Source organism: Schistocerca cancellata, chromosome 1 (genome assembly GCF_023864275.1).
Source record: "Schistocerca cancellata isolate TAMUIC-IGC-003103 chromosome 1, iqSchCanc2.1, whole genome shotgun sequence".
NCBI lineage: Eukaryota > Metazoa > Arthropoda > Insecta > Orthoptera > Acrididae > Schistocerca > Schistocerca cancellata.
Genome location: NC_064626.1, coordinates 696,908,535 through 696,935,266, shown reverse-complemented (window position 1 = coordinate 696,935,266; position 26,732 = coordinate 696,908,535). Strand labels below are relative to the sequence as shown.

General features: G+C 39.0%; 1 protein-coding gene across 5 annotated transcripts in view; it reads right to left on the bottom strand.

Annotated features, from left to right (window-relative positions):
- The window catches only part of LOC126184526 (uncharacterized), a 338,097-nt gene that overhangs the window by 217,385 nt on the left and 93,980 nt on the right, over positions 1-26,732 (bottom strand). For all 5 annotated transcript variants that reach the window (XM_049926932.1, XM_049926965.1, XM_049926957.1 and 2 more), the window contains one exon: positions 5,360-5,483. In XM_049926932.1, the coding sequence (XP_049782889.1) occupies positions 5,360-5,483 (124 nt within the window). The remainder of the gene's footprint in view (positions 1-5,359; positions 5,484-26,732) is intronic.

The window sequence follows — 26,732 nt, the reverse complement described above, 5'->3', positions numbered from 1 at the left end:
CATTATCACATGCCAAGGTCTCTCTAAAGCTTCTATACAAAGTTCAGCTGTGAATCCTGTGTAGTAATTTTATTTCTCACTTTCTTTATACAAATACAACACATAAGGTGTCCAACAAGATAGTACTACAAGTGTTTTGTAAAATGATGGCTATTTATGTCATGGACACAGATGTTAAAATTTGTTAATGGTAGAAATTTTTCCCCTGTAGACATCCCTTCATTTATATTACTCACAAACCATCAGCATAGCACTATATCATACAACACGGATTTTTGCATCTGGGGAAAGAATTCAAGAAATGGTTATGTCAAGAACTCAAGAGCTCAGCTTCAACAGATGGAAACAACATTTATTTCACCATAGTAAAATGGGCGTTCAAAAAGTTTTGCACAGTTGTCTCTAATTTTCTTTACTTTTTGCAAGAGGAGAATGAAATTTTTTGTGAATTTACTTGGAACATTTAGTTGGTGTATAAAGTATTTTCTTTTATTTACAGGTGATCCATAATGGACTGTGAAGTAGATGTCTGGTTGCGACAACGGTCGATGATGGAGTTCCTCTTCAAGCCCGGAGATGACTCTGACACATTGATTCACAGGACGTTGCTGCCTGTTTATCGGGAGGACACAATGGATCGCAGCAGTATCCAGCGGCGGTTGCAGAGGTTTAAAGGTGATTTCTCTCTACTGGACAATCCACGATGCATTAGACCATCGACGGCAGTGAGTGATATGAATAAGGAGACCATTGATCAAATCATCCAAAATGACAGACGTATGATGACACGACAGCTTGCTGAAATGGCTCATTTGTCATTGGGTGCTGTGGTATCACTGGTACAGTCACTAGGGTACAGAAAAATGGCAAACCCCATACAGCCCTTATGACGCAGGAGAAAATCAGGAAAATGGGTTGGAAAATTGTTCCTCATCCTCCCTACAGTCCGGACTTGGCTCTGTCTGATTTTTACCACTTTGGTCGTCTGAAGGTCCATCTGCACGGTAATACATTTGATAGTCAGAAAGACCTTATTTCCTGTATCAAGTGATGGTGTAAAAGTCAATCCCCATAATTTTACCAAAGTGCATTTACATCATACAAAGAACGTTGGGCCAGGTGCGTCACAGCTGATGGAAGTTACAATGAGTAGGCTCAATGTATAGCTAAATGTTCCAAGTATGTTCACAAAAAATGTCATTCTCCTCCTGCAAAAAATAAAAAAATTAGATACGACTGTGCAAAACTTTTTGAACGCCCTTTGTACAAAACCACCACATGACTTACCTTCAGAGCAATGAAATCAAAGTTGTACCTACTGTGTCTGTTTTTCTATCACTGCATAGATAACTGATAGTTCTCAATGATCACTAAAAATATTCGGTTTTTAAAAATGATGTTAATTGTGATAGGAATATTCAAAACAGTCATTTAATTTATTTCTAGTCAACAGCACTTTAACAATCACAATCACAATGCAACTATGACAAAAGTACTGTGTGTACCAGAGAAGATGAACAAGTAAAAATAAACAGGGAAGGCCGGAAAATTCCAGTAGAGCATGCTGTCAATAGCATGGTCAGGTAGACAGAACAATTGTTTGGTTGGTAAAGAATGGAGAAGGAAACTGCCTGCACTATATTTAAAGCAAACATTGTGGCATCTGATCACAGTGATAACAGACACATATACTCAAACAAGTTATAATCTGTAAAGGTTTGAGGAAATGTAATGTTATTACTATAAACCTTTTTATCAGATTGTGGGCTGCTTCAGCTGGCATTCACATGTCTAACAGAAGAGATTCCAAAATAGTATTGTGTGAATGTAGACTGTGTAATACAAATATCTCCCTTCAAGGCTGCCTGTGGGGTTGCCCAGGAATGTTTTATACGCCCATGGTAAATTGTTTCACCACAGAGCCGTTTTGCTCTCTTCTTGTTTTTCAAAATAGTTGATTTAAGTGAACATCAAGTAGTTGTGAAATTCTACTTTCATCTTACAAAAAATGGTGCAGGTACTGTTTTGGCATCAAAGGTACTGTTTTGACATCAAAAACAGCTTGCACAGAAGGGGAAAAAATCCATGCCTCTATTGTTTTCTTGTTACAAAAACAGTGGCTTATCAATTAACGACAAACCATCCCCTGGATTTGAAATTAATTTACTGAATGTGAATTCATTGATATCAGCTGTGGGTTATCAACAATGTTCTTTCAAACATGCACTTAAGTATTACCAGCCTACGCATGCACACAATGAAAAAAACATTGGTCTCAATTCCTTGTTGTTTCATTCTCCTCCCTGTTGCTAGAATTTGCAAGCATTAGGAGATGAATTCAGTGGTCTATGATATAAGGCTGTGGTTGAGGCAACCGCTCGTAATAAGCAGGAAATCCAGATTTGAGTCCAGGTATTGTACAAATTTTCATATGTTGCTATTGGTTAGTAGGTCTACATTAATACACCCGATGACAAGGAATTCGTATTTAATGAATTAATTTAGAACTATTTTGTACAATTGTGGATTGTCGACAAGTTCTTTCAGACATGCATGTAAATATTTTGGAAGCCAATAGTCTAACTAAACAAATGAAAATGTCAAGCACATTTGTGAACTTATTTTTAAAGGTGGCTGCTGGACCGTTTGATGTATGGCTAAGTCAATTGGAATTGTCTTGGAGCTCAGGTTTAACAGAAAGTCTGGGATAAAGGAGGTTCACTTTCACTGCAAAATTTGTGTGATGGAGTCTGTTCATCAAAAAAGAGCATCAATTGGCAGAGAGCTATACTTGAAACAAGAGATGCAAACACATGCCAAATCTTTTCCCAAGATCAGTACTGGGAATGAGTCACAGAGGTGTTTTTGATGATGATGATGATGATGATGATGTACTCAAACAGCAATAAAGTCAATGGAACTTGTAATTGCTGCCTAGCACAAATAGCTCACCAAGACAAGTTTTTATTATTATTATTATTATTATTATTATTATTATTACTACTACTACTACTACTACTACTACTACTACTACTACAAAGAACATGTATGGAGGATAGTGCATTCCTAGTTCATTCCACCAGAACAGACGGGTAAACAAGTTTTCTATTAAACCAGTGAACCATTTTTTTTAGCCTAAAGCAGTATGCTCCCCTGTCAGTTTCTCATTACTTTGCACAACCCGAACCTGGTAATAAGCAATTGTGAAAATACATCACAGCACAAAAAATTCATGTGTTGGTTGCTACTCTATGTAACACATGATGGAGACATGAACTATTAGAAAACCTGGAATGCAATCTGTTGGCATGGTGAATAACTGGAGGAACTGGTGCTGGTGGTTAGCACTAGCAGGGAAGGATGCAAACACAGGACTGTAATAGTAATTTCTCCAGCCAAATTTTATGTTAATCTTGAAATCCATTGTATAACAAGGAAGATTTATGGGCTCTGCAGTCTAATTCCACGACTGTTACATAGTAATTAATTTAACAAACAATAATGCAGTAGAGAAAAGTGACATCATTTGTCTGCTAGAAGATGTCAGAGATAATGGTATAAGAAAGAGGCTTGTTTCAATTTATTTTATGATGGACGATGACGATGACTTCTGCTTCTTTCTAAGTTATTTACTTATATATGGATAATTACTAAAAAATTAATCCTGTTATTTCCCTGGGAGGGTACAGAGGTTGAGAAAACTGGGCCTTAAGTGAAACAATAGAAAGTCCAAATTGAAATATCAACAATATTATGAGAAACGATAGATTGGTACTCAACGTAAATATGACATGTTGAGCTGTAGAAAGGCATGACAAAAATACTGTTCTATATAAGCCCTAAGAAAAAGCCCTCTTCAGAAAAGAAAGGAAAGATTCTGGAAGAGAAAGAATCTGGCTGGAGCGGCACGAGATAGCGGTATGTGTGTGTGAGTTGTAAAGCTTATATGCAACAGTCTTTTTGTCATGCTTGTCTGCAACTCAACAAGTCGTCTTTATGGTGAGTAGCTATATATCCTTATCATAATGTTTAGAAACTAAAGTGATTAACAGATGTTTATTTTTAGTGGCATTGTGCACAAAGAAAATATTTTTGTATTAAAATTTTAACTTACAAGTAGTAATAGGTGAAGTGTGATTTCAATTTAACAAATAAACTGTTATTTTACCTCAAGTCTCCAAAAAGTGTTACTGTGATTTGTTGATAGACAAAATCTGTGTTTTCTGACAGCCACAGACATTTTATTTCATGTGCTTGAAAAGTTTCATGGTCTGTACAAGCTTCCATCACCCACCATTAAAATTAATAACAACACAAAAGTCAACACATTTTTAGTTAAAAAACTGGAAGTAGTAGTAAAATAATGGACTTAACTAATTTATCTTGTAAAAGAAAAATAGATAAAATGTGCTTTAGTAGTATTTTTGTTTGGTTGGAACCAAAAGGAGAAAAGTTCATGTACTCCATTTGAAGCTGCTTGGTTCTGAATTTATATAAAGAATTTGTAATCCTGCAAAGACTACTCTGATTAGCAAACAACAGAAATTGGCTGTCAATAGCTGAACTACCACAAATAAACTACATAAAAAATAGTGTCAATCAACAGACATAATCAATAACCAAACAAAACTGATATTCCTTGCAAAGTTAGATAAATAATTAAGAAACTGATAAAATCTGGAAAGGTATATTTCATAATGAAGTTGGTAAGCACAGCCAACGACACTGGCACAAACGGTCATCCTGGCCCATAGTCAATACAGAAAATCTTTTAACTGACAATAATGTAAAAAGAATTAATAATAGATAAATGCTAAATGGGATAGGAGCAATGTTTAAATAGAAATAGTTAATTAATTTATTTATCTTACTGTTATGGAGAATTTAAAAGCATTTGTACAAAACAATCCAACTGATGGCTGCACTATTACACAGAGCTGTGCAATGAGAGAGAGAGAGAGAGAGAGAGAGAGAGAGAGAGAGTGTGTGTGTGTGTGTGTGTGTGTGTAGAGGGGGGGGGGGGGGGGAGGGGAGAATAAAAAGCATCGAATAGCATAGCATTAGGCTTTTTCCCAAAGTCTTCTGTCCAAATAAGCACATCTTCCTAAACCACAAGCAACTGAGATTTATAAAGCAGAAATTATTTACTAAAATGTAGTTGTAAGGTACATGGAAGTGATAGCATGCATCACCTGTATATTACATGGAATTATTACTAATTTAAAAAAAAGCTTCATCTACGTTTTGCCATACAAGATGCATGTATGGCAACCAGCCAGCATAACAGGAACAACTAGAGAGCACTGACAAGAAAAACAGAAGCAAAATCTTTTAACTATAAAATCATATATGTACAAACCCTATCAGGAAGTTTCTCAATGTCTGAATGTGTCTCCTTAAAATTTTTCCAGCAGGGTAGGTGATACTGTATCCTGCAGTCTTCTTGGCATATGACAACCACCAGGCCACTGAAATCTGGATCGCTAAAAACAAAGGATCAAGTAATAAAAGTGGCATGTGAAAGACGCAGGAACCAACAACTCAGGAAATTTAGAAAATTGTTTAGTGGTAAAAGATTTCAGGATACATTGTACTTCTTTTAATTGTACTCTAATTTATTTTTGCAGAATCACTAACAAACAATAAACATAGATATGATTATTTCAAATATATTTGCGTATCTGTTGAAATTTTTTAGTCTTCTAAGCTGCAACAACAACATCAATATCACTCTCAATTTAACAATATAAGGAATAGGATAGATTCCTACTCACTGTGAAGATGACCCCCTGATTTGCAGATGGGCACAATGAAAAGACTGCTGCACATGCAAGCCTTCCTCAGCAAAGAAAACATACACACATTCACACAAGTAAGCACACCTCATGCACACTCAGCCGTGACCAATGGCAGCTCCAAGTAGTCGGAAGTGCTGGTGGTGGTGGCTGAGTGTGGATGAGGTGTGATTGCTTACGTAAATGTGTGAATGTTTTCTTAGCCAAGGAAGGCTTTGGCCCATAGCTGCAAGTATAACAGTCTTTTCAATGTACCTGTCTGCAACTCAATGGGCCACTTTTACAGTGAGTAGCAATCTATTCTATTTCTCATATTGTTGTTATTCCATCCTGGAGTTTCCACCATTTCACTCTCAATTTATTCACTTTAATACATACATCATTCCCACTGCCCACATGAAGTAACAAATGTTCTATAACAACTTCCTCTGATCACTATAATGGCAAAGATATTTTGGTTTTTGTCCATTTAGCAATAAGTTACAACTGGAATCTGAACAATATTATTCCTCTCGCATTTTTGCAATTATGTGTATTAATCTCATTACGAGAACATACAAGGTGTTTATAATTAAATTTTCACAACTTGAGAGTGACTGTACGACAACAAATTTTTGTGTAAATATTTGCAAGGACATATGGAAGAGAAATAATGAATAAGGCACTGAAGGAAACACTTTTTAATTTCCAATTGAGAGGGTAACATTTGTTACTTGCATACCACGTTTGCATTCCAGATTACAAATGTTGCTCAATTTGACAACCATCTGCATCCAGAACAACCTGGAACTGCACTACAGAGTGCTTTAGTGCTGCCTGAATAACAGTGGATCATGGAATGTCTAGCTGTCGTAATATAGCTCATGCACTGCTGGAAAACTGCACACTGCATCTAGCATTCTCAGCCATGGCAATAGTAATTTCATCAACAATTTGAGGCACAATTAGCTGTTGGCCTCCCCCAGGAGCAATTCCCAAATTGTCAGTTAATTCAAACTTCCAAATCATGTTCTTCATGTCAATACTCAGGAAGATAAGATCACTATTGTTGTTTTGATAAAATAGCTTTATGAGTAGAGCCCTGCTCACCTTATCCAGTCCCAGGCTGACAGTTTGCAACTGTAATGCACACTGATGCTTGTGTTTCAACCCTACACTGCCATATCAGTATCAGTGCCTGTGCCTAACATCAAGTCACAACACTTAACACTACTAGAAACACAAATCCTGCAGTGCACTATCTGAACACCATTGATACCATTTGGTACCTACACAGTAAATAGTTTTCTATCTACACTGGCTCAAAAAGCAAAAGTGTAATTGTAATGAGCATGTATTTACTTCCTCATATTACCCTTGAACATGCCCTTTGACTCAGCTGAAAGTGGGTAGATAGGTTACAAACCATGTTACTTGACCATTGATCTTCCTCCGACAATGATATTAGGGTACAATAACAATGTGTAGGTAGTTCAATTATTCATTCCCTTCAAGGAAGAATGTTTAATATCCTGTGAATGATGCTATAATTAGAGACGGAGCACATGCTCAAAGAGAAGATAATCAGCAATATTCTTTTTTAAAAGAATCACCCATAAATTTGCCTTAAATAACTTACAAAAATTATGAAAAATCTAAATCTGAATGGCCAGAAGATTTAAACCCTCGGAATGAGTCTCCTACTGTCTTAACCACTGCTCCTATGGAGAAGTCAAATAACAAAAGTGAACTCAAATCTAATGGTCTTATTATTGCTAGTACTTGTTCTTTTTATCCCCAAAGCTGTTCTCTTGTGCAGTGGAGAAAACTATTGTAGCAGATAGGATCAGCTGCTATGCTTTATTTTTCTGGTATAGCAGTTTAACTACTGGCAACTTAATGGTTTTGGGAACAGTGCAGACATTCTGTTCATACATGAAAAAGTAGTCCATAATGTGATGTAGTCTTGAAAGGGGCCATGAAATCATGATGCTTATGTGCAATGAGGAAAGTTTTGATTTCAGCAGTTGTACAGACTGCATCTATCCTAAGATGTGGCTGGTAGTGCTCTCCCCTGCTCCTCGCTGGGTATGCTTATAACTTAACAAAATGTTACAACTTTAATATTACCATAAAAATTTATATAGTTCAGCATCTACAAAATAATCATCCCCCTCTGAAGGTAAAAAACAAATATGACATAGTCAACCTTCCTTCAGATACAAAATACACTCCTGGAAATTGAAATAATAACACCGTGAATTCATTGTCCCAGGAAGGGGAAACTTTATTGACACATTCCTGGGGTCAGATACATCACATGATCACACTGACAGAACCACAGGCACATAGACACAGGCAACAGAGCATGCACAATGTCAGCACTAGTACAGTGTATATCCACCTTTCGCAGCAATGCAGGCTGCTATTCTCCCATGGAGACAATCGTAGAGATGCTGGATGTAGTCCTGTGGAACGGCTTGCCATGCCATTTCCACCTGGCGCCTCAGTTGGACCAGCGTTCGTGCTGGACGTGCAGACCGCGTGAGACGACGCTTCATCCAGTCCCAAACATGCTCAATGGGGGACAGATCCGGAGATCTTGCTGGCCAGGGTAGTTGACTTACACCTTCTAGAGCACGTTGGGTGGCACGGGATACATGCGGACGTGCATTGTCCTGTTGGAACAGCAAGTTCCCTTGCTGGTCTAGGAATGGTAGAACGATGGGTTCGATGACGGTTTGGATGTACCGTGCACTATTCAGTGTCCCCTCGACGATCACCAGTGGTGTACGGCCAGTGTAGGAGATCGCTCCCCACACCATGATGCCGGGTGTTGGCCCTGTGTGCCTCGGTCATATGCAGTCCTGATTGTGGCGCTCACCTGCACGGCGCCAAACACGCATACGACCATCATTGGCACCAAGGCAGAAGCGACTCTCATCGCTGAAGACGACACGTCTCCATTCGTCCCTCCATTCACGCCTGTCGCGACACCACTGGAGGGGGGCTGCACGATGTTGGGGCGTGAGCGGAAGACGGCCTAACGGTGTGCGGGACCGTAGCCCAGCTTCATGGAGACGGTTGCGAATGGTCCTCGCCGATACCCCAGGAGCAACAGTGTCCCTAATTTGCTGGGAAGTGGCGGTGCGGTCCCCTACGGCACTGCGTAGGATCCTACGGTCTTGGCGTGCATCCGTGCGTCGCTGCGGTCCGGTCCCAGGTCGACGGGCACGTGCACCTTCCGCCGACCACTGGCGACAACATCGATGTACTGTGGAGACCTCACGCCCCACGTGTTGAGCAATTCGGCGGTACGTCCACCCGGCCTCCCGCATGCCCACTATACACCCTCGCTCAAAGTCCGTCAACTGCACATACGGATCACGTCCACGCTGTCGCGGCATGCTACCAGTGTTAAAGACTGCGATGGAGCTCCGTATGCCACGGCAAACTGGCTGACACTGACGGCGGCGGTGCACAAATGCTGCGCAGCTAGCGCCGTTCGACGGCCAACACCGCGGTTCCTGGTGTGTCCGCTGTGCCGTGCGTGTGATAATTGCTTGTACAGCCCTCTCGCAGTGTCCGGAGCAAGTATGGTGGGTCTGACACACCGGTGTCAATGTGTTCTTTTTTCCATTTCCAGGAGTGTACATAGGGTGCACAAAAATATGGAAGCACCACAAACAACACATTATCAAGCCTAATACAGTGCAGGCAATGGTTGGCATTCAAAACAGCTTCCAGTCATCTCGGAATGTACAAATACAGGTCCTGTTTGGTCTCCAAGGGAATTTTATATCATTCATCCAGCAAAATATTGGCAAGCTTAGGTAACAATGATGGAGATGGAGAGCAACCACGCACCATCCTCTCCAAAGTAGACCAGAAAAACTCAATAATGATGAGTTCTGTTGACTGTGGTGGCCAGGGGAGATGCAACTATTCATCCTAATACTTATGAAACAAATCCTGAATAACGTGAGCTGTGTGAAATGGGTCCCTGTTGCCTTGGAAAACATCATCATCATTGGGGAACAAATATTGTACCATGGGATGAACCAAGTCAGCCAAAATGGTCTATAATCCTTGATAGAAATGTCCACCTTGCAGAGTAACTATGGGCCCATGGAATACCATGACATGGCGGCCTAAATCAAGACTGGAGCCCTGCCATGTTTCACTCTTGGTAGCAAGCAATCTGCACCATAGGCTTGGGATGGTGGACACCAGATATAAATTCAGTCAGAAGTTGGAAACTGTGTGAAACAAGACTCCTACAACCAAATGACTTTCTCCCATTGCTCAGTAGCCAAGGATTTATGGCTTTAGCACCACGTTTTTCTGTTAATGGCATTTGCATCACTGAAGTGTGCTTTTGGAATTCCAGCTCACTCTACAATTCCAAGCCTACAGACCTCCTTCCATGTTGTTTTGGTGCTGTCCGGATTCGTGAGTGTGAGATTCAGTTCTGCAATGACTTTCACAATGGCTGTCCTCTTATTTTTCACCACACTCCTCATCACACTCCTCTTCAATGACTATCCATAACTATCACTCAACACACTCTTTTCTCCACGTTGTGGCTTAGCAGATGATGTTTTTACACTTTCTCTTTACACAGTTTAAATCTTCACCTTGGTGCCTATTGAACACCAAACACCTTACCTTTTCTGTTACCTTTTCTGTGGAAGCAGCCACCATGCAAGCATCCATAATTTGCCTAGCTTTGAATTCACTTAGCTCCGATATAATGCACTCACAACCACACAAAACACTGTTCTGATCAACACTGGCACTTGCAGCTTATTGAATGCATTGCACAGGCATTGTTCATGGTCAAATACAACAGCACCACCTGCAGGCTTTGCTAGCATCTGCATTTATGTTCAAGCATGCATTTCTTGTGGTGTTTCCATATTTTTATTCAACTTCTGTACATCTGCCAAGCTATTCTCATCCTTCATGAAAGGAGAACATTATGAACATCTCTTGTAGTAACAAAAACATTTTACACAACTGTGAGCTGTTATCATTCAGAAAATGTGCCCAAAATCTTTACAGAGGATGGACCTGTCTGAGCTGTCAGAATGTTATATTTTTACTACTATACTCAACTTGTTTTATGATCCATGTTACTAAAGATTAATGTACCATGTGTCACCTTAAGTCAATTCAGTAACAATCCTACATATTTACAATTTTAATTATAATTTAGGTAGCCGCAAATTTCTGGAACACATTGTGGTGGTGCATGATCACCTCAACAGTCAGCCAACCACTGCTGATCACAGTGACCTTACATTGTTCCATTCACCTCTTGGCAAGTTTCCAGACTAATTACTGTATTACAAGGAGTAGTAATTTTTACCACAGGTTGGCACATCACAAGCAGCCAACAACCTGAACTAAAGTTTGCCTGTATTTTGAATGTCAAGAAATATAACACATGTGACTGGCTCATCCCTCAACAAAAACTGAAACAACTAAAAGTAACTACTCTTCATATAGTGGAGGTATAGACTGCAACTGTATTTTGATTACTTAGCCTAATTCTTACGTGTCATGGGCATTAAGACTTGTTATCAACAAAAATAATGTACTTCTGTTGTGTTCACAACTTAGTCATTATCTGATTCCAGGATACATCCCTGTATACTTTCACACCTGTTTACAAGCATATTGATGATGTAATCTAGAAGCAAAGAGAGAAGAAATCATCATGCAACACAATATTTCACAGCTGGTATTTGCATCCTTGGTGATTTTTATTATCAGGCATTAGCACGTGGTGACAGGAAAAAAATTCAGTGTGGCAAAATATATATGAGCACACAGAAGCAAACAAGAGGATACAGCATTATTCAAGGGTAATGTAATAAAATCACTCAGGAGCACCTATCTCTCTGGGTAAAACAGACACACTCAATGATAAGAAAAAGTGAATCCAACATTAGAAATTCAAAACTTCTCATATTTTTAAATGTCGTTTGTTGCTATCATTTCATTGAAGATTAACATTTTGTCCTGTTCAGTTGCGTCTACCCCTTCATGTGATGTGACATGACATGATTTTCCTATTAATTACAGTCTTGTTTTCTTCAATCCCCTTTCCAACTACTTTGTCATATGAAGGAACTTGCAATATAAAATGTCTGTTTCTGCTGAGCTTAGAAATAAATGAAAACTGTCTTTTTTTCCACTCCATTCCGTTGGCCCACAGCATAGTATATGTCAGTATAAGACATAATGAAACTGAATGCTCCAAACTATCTGCAATAAGGTAATACACTTCTTTAAATGTTTTATATGACACGCCTGTTTCGGCGTAATGCCATTATCAACTGATATATAGCTGGATGTCTTTACAGTATAGTAAATTTTTTCTGTTATCTCTAGGTAAGAATATTACTTTTTGGAGTTACAAAACAAAAAAATAAGTTTTTGTCAGATATTTCACCAGTTCAATTTTAACAGTTGTTACTGTAACATTGGACCTGTCAATGACCCACTCTCATTCTCCTGATCCTAGCAGTAGAAACTCCGTTTTGCTCCTAATCTCTCCAACCAAAATGAACACTGAACCTTGCCTCTCCCAGTTAACATCACCATCTAACATGACCTCCCCCTCTCCCATCTAACCATCCTCTAGTGACATTCCAGGAATTCCTTACCTCCAACAGGATCTCACTCTCCCTCCCAGAGTCCATTGCCAGGAACACACATCTCTCAACAGAAGAAAGAACAGTCAAACCCAACCTCAAAGAAAGACTCTGTTTTAAGCATCCTCCCTGCAAACAAATGCTCCACCACTGTCATGGTGAACTGTGGTGATTATCTGACAGAAGGCATCTAGCAACTGTCTAATTCCTCCGCCTTCAAGTACTGCCAGTGATCCAATCCCACAGTCCAGTGTAACCACCAATTTACACTCAAATCTTTAGACCCAACACAGAATCTTTTGCCTGGATCCATCTCCCTCCTCACCCAAACAACCTGCTGCATATTTGTCTTCTAAATCTTTAGATCCATGAACCCAACAATCCTGGATGCTCCTTTCTGGCTGACTGCTGAGCCGCCACTGAAAAGAATCTCTGCTTTTGTTTACCTACATCTACTAATTGCCTGTAGCCTACCCTCTCATGTTAAAGGTACAAACCATTCCCTTCGCCTACTCTCAACCATCACCACCCCATTACCACATGCATCCCAACATGTTACTGCTGATACCACCTCCCTCTACACAAACATCCAATACACTGATTGATTTGTGACTCTCGAACACAACCTCAACTAATGTTCTTCCGACTCTGAACTCACTACCTCAATCCTTGTGAAATGTAACCAATTACCCCCTCACAAACAATTGCTTCTCCTTTAAGGGGGAGATACATAAACAAATCTGTGGCAGAGTGATGGACACCTGCATGGCACTCCAAACCCTTTGTCTGGTTCAAGTTTATTGATTACATCTTCATGATCTGGACTCAGAGTCAAGACATTCTATCCTCTTCCCGCCACAGATTCAATATCATCTCTCCCATTTGTTTCACCTGGTCCTTCTCAGCTTAACTTGCTACTTTCCTGGGCATTGGCCTTTAATGTTTCCATCTATACCTCTGTCCATACCAGTGTGCGATTTGTGCTTTTACCAGGGTGTGGGGGAGATGTCTTATGGGGTTAGTATAATTATATATGTTACTAGCTTGGACTGTGGTGTTACCCATGGTTAAACAGTTATTTATAAATAGATGTTAATGCCGAAACTCACTATTCACGCATATGCACTATCAGAAAAGCCACTTTGTGAAATGTTTTAGTAAACCTTCAAATTTAGATCTCTCCTGAGTTGATCAGGAACCATGATGTCTCAGTTTTTCAAAAAGATGGACGAGAGAACTGTGACTTTCAAGAAAAGCTTGAACAGCATTAAATGAGGAAGCAACCCAACGTACGCAAAAAATACGGCCTAGTTTTAATAGCTGCGAGGATAATTCTTGTGAAACACTTTGTAGTAGTCTCTGATTTTTGGGACTTCGAGAAAACACAGAATATAAGGAATCTAAAAAAACCTGTATATGGTACACATCAGCTACATCATTCATAACATCGTGGACAGCTAATTTCATTTTGTGGTTTATACAATGAACAACACTTAAATCCTTATGTAAATGACTACACAGTAGAGCGGCTACGCCTTTGTAAGGTGCAAGCATCGTTGAGCCATCATCTGTTGCGATACCTACAATGTGTTTTTTTTAGTTCATCATTTGTAATGGCATACTTTTCAAGAGCTGCTAACAGTGTGCTGAAAATGCATTCTCCTGTCCCACTTTCTAATTCAACAATGTCAAAAAAGTAATAGCAAGCAACTCCCTCAAAGGACAAACATATATATATTATTAAACAAGTTTTATTGGAAACCGTTGTACTTTCGTCCATCATGATACTAAAGTTTCTACCCGATTCTACAAGGAAGTGTGCAAGATTCTTTTACATTTCTTCTCCTACAAACATAATGATATTTCGTCATGCATGGTCAGAATGAAGCATATTACCGACTGATAAACCATTAAGCTTTTGTAGTTCGATTACTGCAGGATACGATTTGAATGATAATTTCTGTTTAGCTATTACATATGCAGATCTGAACAACGATCAGTTGCGATTAATTTTTCTCGATGCCACTTTCCCCACAACTTTGCACTTCAATGACGCATTTTTCTAAACTTTTCTTTTCTTTTATAGTCATGATTCCTACGCACTTCATGTGTGATTTGCACTTTGCATGATCCCCGATTTTATCATTTAGTTTTTTGGCATTAATAGCAGCTAAAAACGCGTTATCGATACGCACACGTTCACTGCTTTCCACCTTAAGTTCACGAACTTGTGAACACACTGTGCATATTACTAAGTTTTTGTCATTTACGGACAGCCACGGCTTAGTCTTTTGCCAGTTTTGAAAACGTGATAAGGCATCACAGTTTCCTACTATAATCTCAAGAGTACTGTTACTCCCATTCCTACCTTGAGACGTGTCACAATTTTCAGTCACAGGATATTCAGTCTCTTCTCCTGTATTAGCACCATCATTAACATTTTCTTTTTTACAGTCACGGTCTATTTTAACTCTTTTAGCACCACTGTTAGTATCCTGACTGTCAGAGTCTGTACACGTATCAGGTAATGCACTGCTCTTAAGAAAATCAGAAATTTTGCTTTGTTTGAATGACATCCTAAAATTCCATAGTTCTTACAGGCCCGGACGCACTCAACTCACTAATGAAGCTACTGAAGCAGGAACGTGTGAAGATCGCTGTGTGTTTTGCGGACACGAGTCAATGAATGAACGGCACCAATTAATTTGGAGTATGTGATGCTGGGGAACCTGTGTTAAGCTCCACCCACGTGGTTCACGGCTAGCGAGGTCAGACTGTCCAATCAAGTCTGACCAGTACCGTTGCGCACTTCGCACTACTTTGCGCTTTCGTCCCAGGAGCGTTAGTCCACACCATACTGTTGCCAAAAGGTGGCCTAACAGTAAATGTTCGCACAGGTACCGGGCCGGTCACCACCCTGTGTCAGAGCCCGGGGTGGGAATTTCAGCTCCCAGCTCACCCAACTCTGCAGTACGACTGCTGCGGTATGACTGCCACACTACTTTCCTCGCAAGCTCGCAAGTAAACGGATGATGCACCTTAGACGAAAGCAACAATGACAACATGATAATTACGATTTAGTTCTAAACGTTTTGAAATGCTTAACTACTATATGCATGGTGAGCTGAATCAAATCAGTCTCTGGACTGAGGACAACAATAACTACTAGATAACACTTTTTCAAAATTAATAAGCAAACATATTAATAGTATTAATATATATACAAAGGAAAACCTGGAAAACAAGCCATGGCAAATTGTCCACAATTTTGAACTGGATTTATAGTAGATACATCAATACTTGATTCAGTCACAACTTTCAAATCTTACTCGGGTCGGCTTTCCACGATGACAATAAAATCAGCCAATAAGATATACACCCTAATCAACGGACATGTACCAACTAACATCACTGACAAAAACAAAATAGAAGAAGTAGAAGAATTCTGGAACCAATTAGATAATATTCTCCAAAAAATCCCAAATAATCATGTCAAAATCCTTATGGGTGACTTCAATGCACAAATCGGTAAAGAAAAGAAATACTGATATTGGGTAGGTAAATGGTCAGGGCATACACAGACCAACCGGAATGGCATGCGACTCATTGAAATCTGCAAAAACCAGGACCTATTTTTCAAATCAACATTTTTCAAGAAAAGAGCCTCGAAAACGAAAACTTGGATCTCACCTAATCCATTACTAGGTGAATATCAGTTGGATCATGTAATGATCCCCCGCGTAAATACAGTAGAAATCATGAAACTTAAAGTCCTTAATGGACTAGACCTAGATTCCGACCATTACCCAACAAAATTCTCCCTAGATGTCATTCCAAAAAAAAGAAAATTCACTATGAAATCTCCACACCGTAAATATGATGTACAAAAGATAAATGGCAATGAACAATTTACAAAAGAAACGCAAAATTTAAAACCACAAAATTGGCAACAACTGCAAGCAGGACTTTAAAATGCAGCTGAAACTGTAGCACCGCAAACAAGAACACGTAAACACCCATGGTGGACAGATGAGTGTGACCAACTGATAAATCTCAGACAACAGGCGTGGCAAAATTGATTGTGCAACAAAAATCAAAAGACCCTGGAAGATCTCAAAGATATCAGGGAAACAGTGACAAAAGCAATTCGAACAATCCGTAAACAACACGAAGACAAAAAATTGCAAGACATAGAAAATGATTTGAAGAAAAACAATTCCCGAAATTTCTACAGAGTATTCAAACAAAAATTAACAAAGTACTCTCCTCCATCACTCCAGTTCAAAAATGACCATGGGGAAATTGCTCATACCAACACCGAAAACTGCGAAATTCTTGCAAAATACTTGTGAAAAGCCTGCAGAAAAATTTGAGTTCCATCGTACACAACGAAACCCAGACTCAATGCCACCACGTTTAGAAGAATTAAAGAGATAATTCAGTCACTGAAAAATAACAAAGCATCAGGGGAAGACCAAATCATCGCAGAGTTATGGAAAAATGCAGGAGAAAAGCTTATTGCAAAACTCAAAGAAATTATACATGAAATCTGGAAAACTGAAAAAATCCCCACAGATTGGAAGACTGCAATCATACATCCTCTGTACAAAAAAGGAAGTAAAACAGACCCCAACAACTATCGTGGAATCTCTTTATTGTCAATAACATACAAAATTCTGTCTAAAGCCCTACTAAACCGCGCAGAACCTCAGATGGATTCAAAACTAGGCGAATACCAAGGTGGGTTCAGAAAAGGTTGATCTTGCGTAGAACAAATCCTTAACTTGAAAAACTCAATGAAATATTTACATAGTACTTCAAACAAAAGTTATGTCATCACGTTTGTCGACTTTAAAAAAGCATATACCGAGAATCTCTTTTTGAAGTATTAGCAGAATTTGGACTAGATCAAAAGACAACAAACATCATAAAAGAAACACTCACGGAGACCAATTCCAAAGTAAAATTTATGGGAGAATTGAGCACAGAATTTGAAATAGACACAGGAGTACGACAAGGGGATGTACTGTCCCCAGTGCTCTTCAATTGTGCTCTTGAAAAAGTTGTTAGAGAATGGAAAAAAGCAGGTGCACCAGCACACAGACTGGGACCAAGACATAAAGGCACAGAATTAGACTGTTTAGCATTTGCTGATGACATGGCACTGATCGCACAAGACATTACCGATGCACAGAAACAGCTAGAATTATTACAAGAACAGGCAGCTAAAATAGGATTACAAATTTCAATTGAAAAAACAAAATTTATGACTGACTTCAAAGAGGCACCTTCTGATCTCAAAATTGGTAATAACTACATCTCTTGAGTAAAAGAATTTAAATATTTAGGTGAATGGATTGCAGAAAATTGTAATGAAAAGAAATCTGTCAGATCAAGAGTCCAGAAAATGGAGACGGCGTTTCAGTTAACAAAAAACATTTACAACAAAAAGAGTCTCTCGTGGAACTGCAAAATATGACACTATACAACAGTAATTAGACCCGAAGCTCTCTACGCATCTGAGACACTAAACCTTCAACACAGAACACTAAAAGAGGAATTAGAAGTGAAAGAACGTAAGATAATGAGGCAAATCATAGGACCAAGAACTAAAGATGGGGTACATTATCCAAAACGCAATGCAGAAATATATAAAAATATCTCCAAAATAACAGACACAATGCGGATGAGAAGAATCCAATTTATGGGGCACTTAGAAAGAATGGACTCAAACAGGTTAACGCACAAAATCCATACATTTTTAAAGAACAAAACTACAAGACCGAACTGGTACAAACAGATGGAAAAAGACCTGAGAGAATTAGGGTCTCCAAATCTACATGATAGAAATGAAATCAGAAAAATCACAAACACACGGGGTTTTGAGGAAGAAGAGAGAAACACTAACCGACACACATGGTCTACGCAACGAAAGCTAGCCCATTCGGTGTTTATGAAGGAATACTGGGCGAAAAGGAAGGCCAACAAATGTTGATTACGCTTGGTCCTAAGTGATCCATCCACGAAGAAGAAGAAGTATTAATAGTAAGACTATATTAAAAACTTTCAGTATTCGGCTCCACAAATTTAAATTATATGTAAAGTTTTACTCCAGTGGGTGGAAAATAAACATCCCAGGTTGGGAAGCATAAACTAAAACCAGAGGAGGGGATGGTCTGATGCAGAGTGGGGGAAATCCCCCCATCCCCCCCTGCAAATCGCACACTGGTCCATACTAAGTCCACCAGCCATCAATGGTGCCTGTACTTCTATAGCAGTCATCCATTCCCCGCCAAAATCACAAATCAATCATTCTGGTCACACATGCGTTGTACGTGCTGTGTCGACAATTCCCTTACCTACTACACTAAAGGTCAAAGTAAGGCTTACACAGGCATGCACTACCCAATGAATCTATTCCACAGATACATTTACCCTGCCATATGCTCAATACCCCTAATCTTCCCAAGAAGCAGCAGTGGAGGAGGACGCAGCGCCCATCACCCAATATGATCCTGGACAGTATCAACTAAAACGTATCATTCACTAGGTCTATCTTATATACCACTGTGCCCAGATATGAAAGATATCCTAACCGGCCGCCCCCACCCTCCTCCCAAACCTTTCCTCACCTCACTTCACTTCACAAAGTGGTACTCAGCTGCCCACTCAGTCTACGTAATATCCTTGTATCCATCCTTATCCCACAACCACGTCCAATCCCTTGCCACTTGTGTTGTCTGTCTATGGAAGACCATGGTGCAAGAGCTGTCTTAAATACCCACCCGGCATACCCTGCTCTACTCGTACCATAGTCATATCCTATCCCACCAGGGCCAGGACCACCTGTGAATGCAGTCATGTCAAATACCAGTTTTTCAGCAATTTCTGTACAGCATTATACATGGACATGACCACCAACCACCTGTCCATCTGAATGAAAGGCTGCTGCCACACTGTTGCAAAGAGCAGAGTTGACCACACAGTGGCAGAACATACTGCAGAGCTCAACACACTAGACTTCAAAGGCTGCTTCACAACATATACCATTAGATCCTTCCCCTCAACACGAGCTTCTCTGAGCTAAGCAGATGGGAGATGTCCTTGCACAACACACCAATCATTTCCACAGTATTCCAGGCTTCAACCTCCGCTTGACCCTTGCCTCATGCCCACTTCTTCCCTACCCTAGTACACTAAATCCACTACCCTGCACCTACACCCTCTTAACTCTCACTTTATGTTCTTTCACTTCCTCCCTGTCTATTTCTCCACATCGCTGTCATCATATGCCGCATGGGATCACCAGTACTGGCACTTATGTATCGTTTTTATCCTATGCATCTGCTGCCTCTCCCTTCTGCATTCCCATTCTATCCCTCCTACTGTCATCAGATACCCTTCACCAACTCCCCCCCCCCCCCTTCCTGCCTCTTTTCTCCCCTCATTCACTCCACCCGACACAATTCCTCACTCCAGTCAAGCCGCAGAACTGCACTGCCAACAGTGTATTCAGCTGGCATCATGTAATTTACATGCCTGCTGATGACTCAATGCCTCCACTATTCAGTGAGCTGTCACTTTTACTCATAAGTTACCATAAATTATATACCTGGTAAGATTGTATTAAGCACTGCCAGGGGACATTTTTATTTCCAGATCTGCTATTAGCTTTAACCTGACTGGATAGAGTTTCTAATCTAAGTTTTAAAATCTGATAAAAAAAACACACACAGCTATGTATGCTAAAACAGGGTGGCTACTCAAACTTGTAAAAAAAATCCCTGAGAATTCCACGTATGAGGAGCAAGATGGTGTCAAGAAGCTCCTGAGAAGTTAATGGTGAACAGGATGAAGGTGGCGAGGGGGATCATACCACAATAATATCTTTTCTTTCTTCTCAGTTGAGCTGTATACTAGCCATAAACAGTAATTTAACCACAGTTATTAGACATCAATAATTTTATGGAATAATATTTACAATAATTAACACCATTTGTGATATTAAGTATTAAAAATGTGTGATTAATAAAACTCAATAAAATTCAATTTCAGTGCTAGGTTAAAAATGCAGAGTTCCCTGAGATTTTATGAAATTCCTAAAATTCCCAGAGATTTCCCTGATTTTTCCAGGTAAAACGTAATTCCCTGAGAATTAGGTTTTCCAGACGAATTGCCTTCCTGTAATATGACTTAACTACAGATATTTTACCAAATAGCAAAATTTTTGCTTTAGAAAACACACACAAGATGTGCAAATCTACTCTCCATTAGAAGACTGCTTGATGATTCACCAAATACATTGAGGTTACCCATAGTTTACACAATGTTTAATTCTGTTGGGTATTGGTTTACCCTCTCCGGCAATCATCTGTAAAACATACCGTTTCTCAGTTCATCTTTAGTGAGAATGAACATTCAGCTAACGCACAAATAGAAAAGCACGATACAGTGCTTTCATGGCTCATTCACACATTTACGGTACAAAAAATCTGAAAGAGTTGTTCTCCCCATGAGATAATTGAAACTGATGTTGAAAGAGGTATATTTTAAATGAGTACAGTACCTTTGTCATTAAACACTTACATCGTCTGGTACACAAAACAGTATCCTGTTCTTTTGAATGCTGCTTAAAAAGAAAAGTTCTTGATTACCGTCCGTCTGTTGTTTCTGCATGGAAACGTAACGTTTAAAAAATTCAAGAATGGACATTATCCAGGCTCTTTACTGCTGTAAGTTCTGTACACCTTTTCAGATTTCTCTAAATTTTCTTAGAAACACCATGTCTGGATAAGAAGTTGCACCCAATCAGCAAATCAAACCAGCTCCTGAAACCTAACTAACAAATGCGATGATGACAACAGGTGTACAATAGCTGACGGTTGAATACTTTTTCTAGATTTGTATAGGCACTACTTAGTGTGTGATGCTTGCTGTCATATTACAACTCCTGAATTTTGTCAGCACTACTTCACTACTTTGCTGTCTGGTATACAGCCATGGTTTCCTCTTCATCTGAAGGTGCTCAAATTTAAGGACCTCATGGCAACAGCTTGCTGCCTTGAAAAGTTACTATTATTTTTGCCACACCTTTTCAACACCTGTGAGCACTGCTAGCAGATTTTCACCCCAGTGTAACACTAATTCTTGATAGCTGTCAAGGCTAAATTCTGTGGTTTCACATCGTAATCACAAAATTGGCCATTTTGATATATCTGCAAAATCACTGTCTTGGAAAAGCAACCTACTCAATGATGAAACACTGGACTCCTATCTTTATCTCTTCTGGAGATAGAATGGAGCATGTCTAGAAATCCACTTGAATGTTTGCTGTCACATAGGATATTGCCTATTACGTCATTTTGTCTCCCTTTGGAGTACTATGGCATTTAACAAATGGCTTATCTACAGATATATTGTTTCATGAGTAAACAATGGCCTCATATTTTTAGACACATCATGAAAATATGGAGCAACCTGTACACTAATATACCCACTGTTGACTCAACACTTGGAATAAACAATGTCTACAACATAATGTATCCATTATTGTGGTGCACGTTACATATTAACCTGTTGTCAGTAATACAGCATTCAAGCCATCATCACATTATCAACGTGTTTCCTACAGGAAGAAAAATTCTCTCTCTTGTGAAGAATCAACATTTATAAGGCAGAGAATTCAAGTGTATCCATTATTGTGGTGCATGTTACATATTAACCTGTTGTCAGTAATACATCATTCAAGCCATCATCACGTTATCAACGTGTTTTCTACAGGAAGAAAAATTCTCTCTCTTGTGAATAATCAACATTTATAAGTAAGAGAATTCAAGTTCATATACCTGCAGCAATATGTCTTCATTATTATGCAGCAATACTGCTGCAGAGTGCAGTTAAGTTATCAAGTTACATTCAATTACTCATGGTAAATATTCCATTACATAATTGATAGATTAAATATGGATATTTTAAGCAGATGGGATGTACTAATTGCTGAGTTAAAGGTAATTACTTTTGCATACTTCCCCTGAAAGCTGAAGATGCCGATAAAACTGTGGAACACCACCAATGATTTGTACAAGGGTTGGAGCAGAGCGTGTTCTGTTGATGGAGCAAATGGAGCGGTCTGAAGTTATGGTGATTCTCGTGTATGACTGTGATGGTGTTATCTTAATGCATTACGTTCCTCCATTGCAGAGCATCCATGCACAGTATTACTGTTCATTTTTGGAGCATCACCTGCGACCAGCTTTGCGAAAGAAGCGGCGACACTTTCTGTGCAACCCTCGCATCATTTTGCATGACAAGCTGTGGCTGCTCTATTCGGTTGATGGGACTGGGAAGTACTGTACCATCCACCATACTCCCCAGACTTAAGTCCTTGTGACTTTGATTTGATTCCGAAGATGAAGGAACCACTTTGTGGCATTCGCTTCAGAACTGTTTCAGGGATTCGACAAGCAGTAGACCACTCCATTCGCACCATCAACAGAACAGGAACTAATGGTACACTACTCCTTCCACATACCTGGCAATGGGTTCTACATAACACTGGTGACTACTTTGAAGGACAGTAACAGGTGCAAACAAGTAACTCTTTTGTATCAGTTGTGAATAAATAGTTGCCACTATTTAAGTTCCAACCCTCGTATTTGGATATGACTCCTCCTCCTGCAACAGCCACTAATATAAAGCTTAATTCAATCACTGATTTTGTACTTATTAAAAATTTCCGAGACTAAGAGTAAAGAATCCAGTGTACCTCAAGTAGCTGCTGCTGCAGTTTCTGCTGCAGTCAATTTTTTGCTGAATGACTACATATGACTCTTCAGTGGCATCAACACCATCACTGCTATCACTGGTTGATGTTAAATCATTTAGCCTTAATACACCCAGTTGATGTGTAGAAAAAATGATGTGCCATTTCTTCATAAGTCGTTTTCTTCTGACAGTTTCAAATGCAATGTGTTTCAGTGCACTCTGTTCCTTGTGATTTTGGTGATATACGCTAACCATGGATTCCAATAATCCATTTTGGTATTGAAGGAAAAACAAAAATTCAAACTGTGTTTTCTACCATGGAATAAAATGGTATGATAAACTGCCCAAGGAAATGAAAAAGATTACATCTTTCTAAAAAGGCAGGTAAAATGTTCTTCATAAGAAATCACACTAAACAATCCAAGATCTCATAGAGGACTCAGAGTAGCAGTTAATAATGGAAGGGGACAGCTACAACACCCTGCCATATTACAATACAAGATGACAATGTGATGTTTTTACAGGAAAATCATATGCCAGGATCTACTGTGCACAACAGTAATGTCTTGTCACTCTTACGAAAGCAATATCTCACTCATCATGGGATGATGCTAATTCAGCTTTTCAGGTAGTGTGATGGGAGAATGTGAAGATGAGCATGCAAAACAGTTGCCTGTTTAGTGCCTAGAGGCAGTTTTGGGAACAGGCTGGAGTTAATACGAGGGATATCGCAGCATGATCATAGTTCCAGAGTCATCATTGGTTTTTATTTCTTGTAGCACTGATGAAGAGCAAAACCATTTTTATATCAAAGAGCAATGTACAAGGACCAGTCAAATAAGAACGTGCAGTTATTAACACACTGACCCCATATTTGAGAGGAGGGAGTTTACTCTGTCCAGCCATCCTGAGTTTGGAAAAGTATACTTATTTATCAATGTGAGTGTCCAGTATCACTATATGATGACCTCTGGGCAGATAAATGAATAAATAAAAACATTACAAAATTGTTATCCTCTATATTTTACAAATGAAGTGAAGCGTCTGAATGAGCTCCTATTGGCTGGCGACTTGATACATCATCCAACAGCAAGTGCAACCACCAAACCACACTAAATAAGTTTACAGACCTTAGCCTACAAAACATTTGAAATTCCTAAAGTACTAGATTATAACAACAGGCACAGAAGCTATAAATCATAGTGTGAGAAGTTCATTCTTTTCCTCCTAGGTAGCAACTTTACCAACAATCATATGTCAAATGACATAACCAAATAGCAAAACTATAAACAAAAAGAAAGAAATCTCAAAATTTTATGTCACATAATAAATCTATTAGGAAAAAAAGTGGGTTTAGCCACTAGTGATACTGTAGTGTATGTAACTGCTAATGATGTATGAGGTAATTGTGCCATTTCCCAACACACTACTGCCACAAATTTACCTTAAAACACGCAGTTCTGAGGGTGCTTCCAATTTATGTTCCTCTCAAAAGTAGCAAAAATCTGTATCCCACATGATGACATAAACTGAAAACTGTGAAATTGTTGAAAACTGCCAGTTTACATCACCTCGGATGCTTGTTTTCCACCTGCCGCCAACAGCTGGATAGCATGGTGACATCATGCTAATGCAGTGACTTCTGGTATATAGAGTGATAAACTACAAGCTCACTTGGCAGCTTGTTCCGAAGTACGGCTGACATGACCAGTGTACAGCAATTTGTGTGACCACGGCCTCCAGTGAAGTTTAATTTGTATAGTTATAACTCGTACACCATTCACTACTGTGCATTAATTTTACTTACACTAGTCCTCCTCAAAGCCTGCTGACAGAATCCGCAATGTATTGTGCCTCTACTGAATACAGCCAATATACGGTACTTCATTTTCTGTGAGTAGCACCACGATTAACAGGAAGTGTTCAGTGAACAGTTGTGCGAAGGTTTGATCATCTTTGTTGCAGTCCTCAATGGTGTTTTTATTTCATATTCATTGGTATATATAAATACCACACATTAAGTAAAACTTTTGTGTATATACAGTCTTTCACAAAATCTGCTATGTTTACACTACAGCAAGTGAGTTCAAAGTGCAAACGGTGTGCATTGAAAATACTATAAAACACTCCCGTTCAACTACTCGGCACAAGACAAGGAAAAGTTTGCAAGCACTACACTAGAGGTCACTGGTCACCAGAGTACTCAGCACTACCATTAGCTACAGAAGGGAAACGCACAACCCCCTGCCCCCATGTTAGATTCTGACACCTTTCACTGTACTCTACAGTTTTCAGTTTAATTCACCATGTTAATAAGTTTTTGCTTTTTTTGTGTGGGCGCAAAGAAAGGCGCTCTCAAAAATGCATGTTTTGACATAAAATTTGTGGTCGTAGCATGTCGGAGAGTAGCTCAGTTATCTTGTACCCAGATACCAATTTCAAATTTTTGATAAGTTTCTAGTTGCTGTTACACATCTGTAATTTTTTAAGAACTGGTGAAATTCATTCCCACAAATTACTGTATAAAGATTGTATTGTACATTTAATTTCTTTTTCTTATACAGATTTTATACAATTTACTGGAGAGAATTGTGATTTTTTGTCATACATGCCAATTACATATGTTTTTGCTCTTATTTAGGGGGTTTTAACATTTTCCTCAGTTCCGCATTTTCTTCAGTTTTGTGTTTTTCAAGTCTGCACTGCACAAAAACATAAAATAATAAAATAGGCGTTTCACTGTACTTCATTTTTTAACTCTCAAGAGCCTTTTCAGAGCTCTTCCTCTTGACAGCCATTATATTTCCATATGCAACAAAAGTGTGCTGAAATTCAATTCCATTTTATCATAAAAGTTTGAGAAGTGACAACTGTTAAGTGCATGACTTTTAATCAGTTTGATGTCACAGCTGGTGGCCAGGATGTAAAGCATGGGCCTCAAAATTGAAAGGTCGTGAGATTGAATTCTTGTCTGAACACGGAATATTTCAGCCTGCCTTTAACATAACTTTCCCCTCTCTGGTCCAGATTCCATTCTAAACTGTACTTCACTTTTCCCTGACAGGGTTACTGGAATAGGTCAAGGACACAGTGGCATCCAAGTGAAAGAGTTGCACTAACCCATTAAGCCAAACAGAATTATTATTATTATTATTATTATTATTATTATTATTATTATTGGCAAGTTCTCCCCAGAAATGGAAGAGGTTAAGCAAATAACTCAATATTTCTTTGAGTTCTTCCAATAGCCTTTCATTCTTTCTGAAAATGCTTGTTTACACTCATCTGACCACTGGTCTGTACTGTTTTCTTTTGGTTGCCCTGACGTAACTTGCCATTTGTTTACTTTGTGCCTGAAGTTGTCTCTTTTTAGAATGTTGGCAGGTCTTATGTTTGTATTATTTATGTCCTTTCAAATTTCATCTAGCCAAGGTGTGGAATTCTTAAGTGAGGATACATAACTTATTATTCTCTTTGTCAAACAATTTTCTGGTAGTCAGCTGAGATGACCAAAGAATTTCATTCGGCTTTC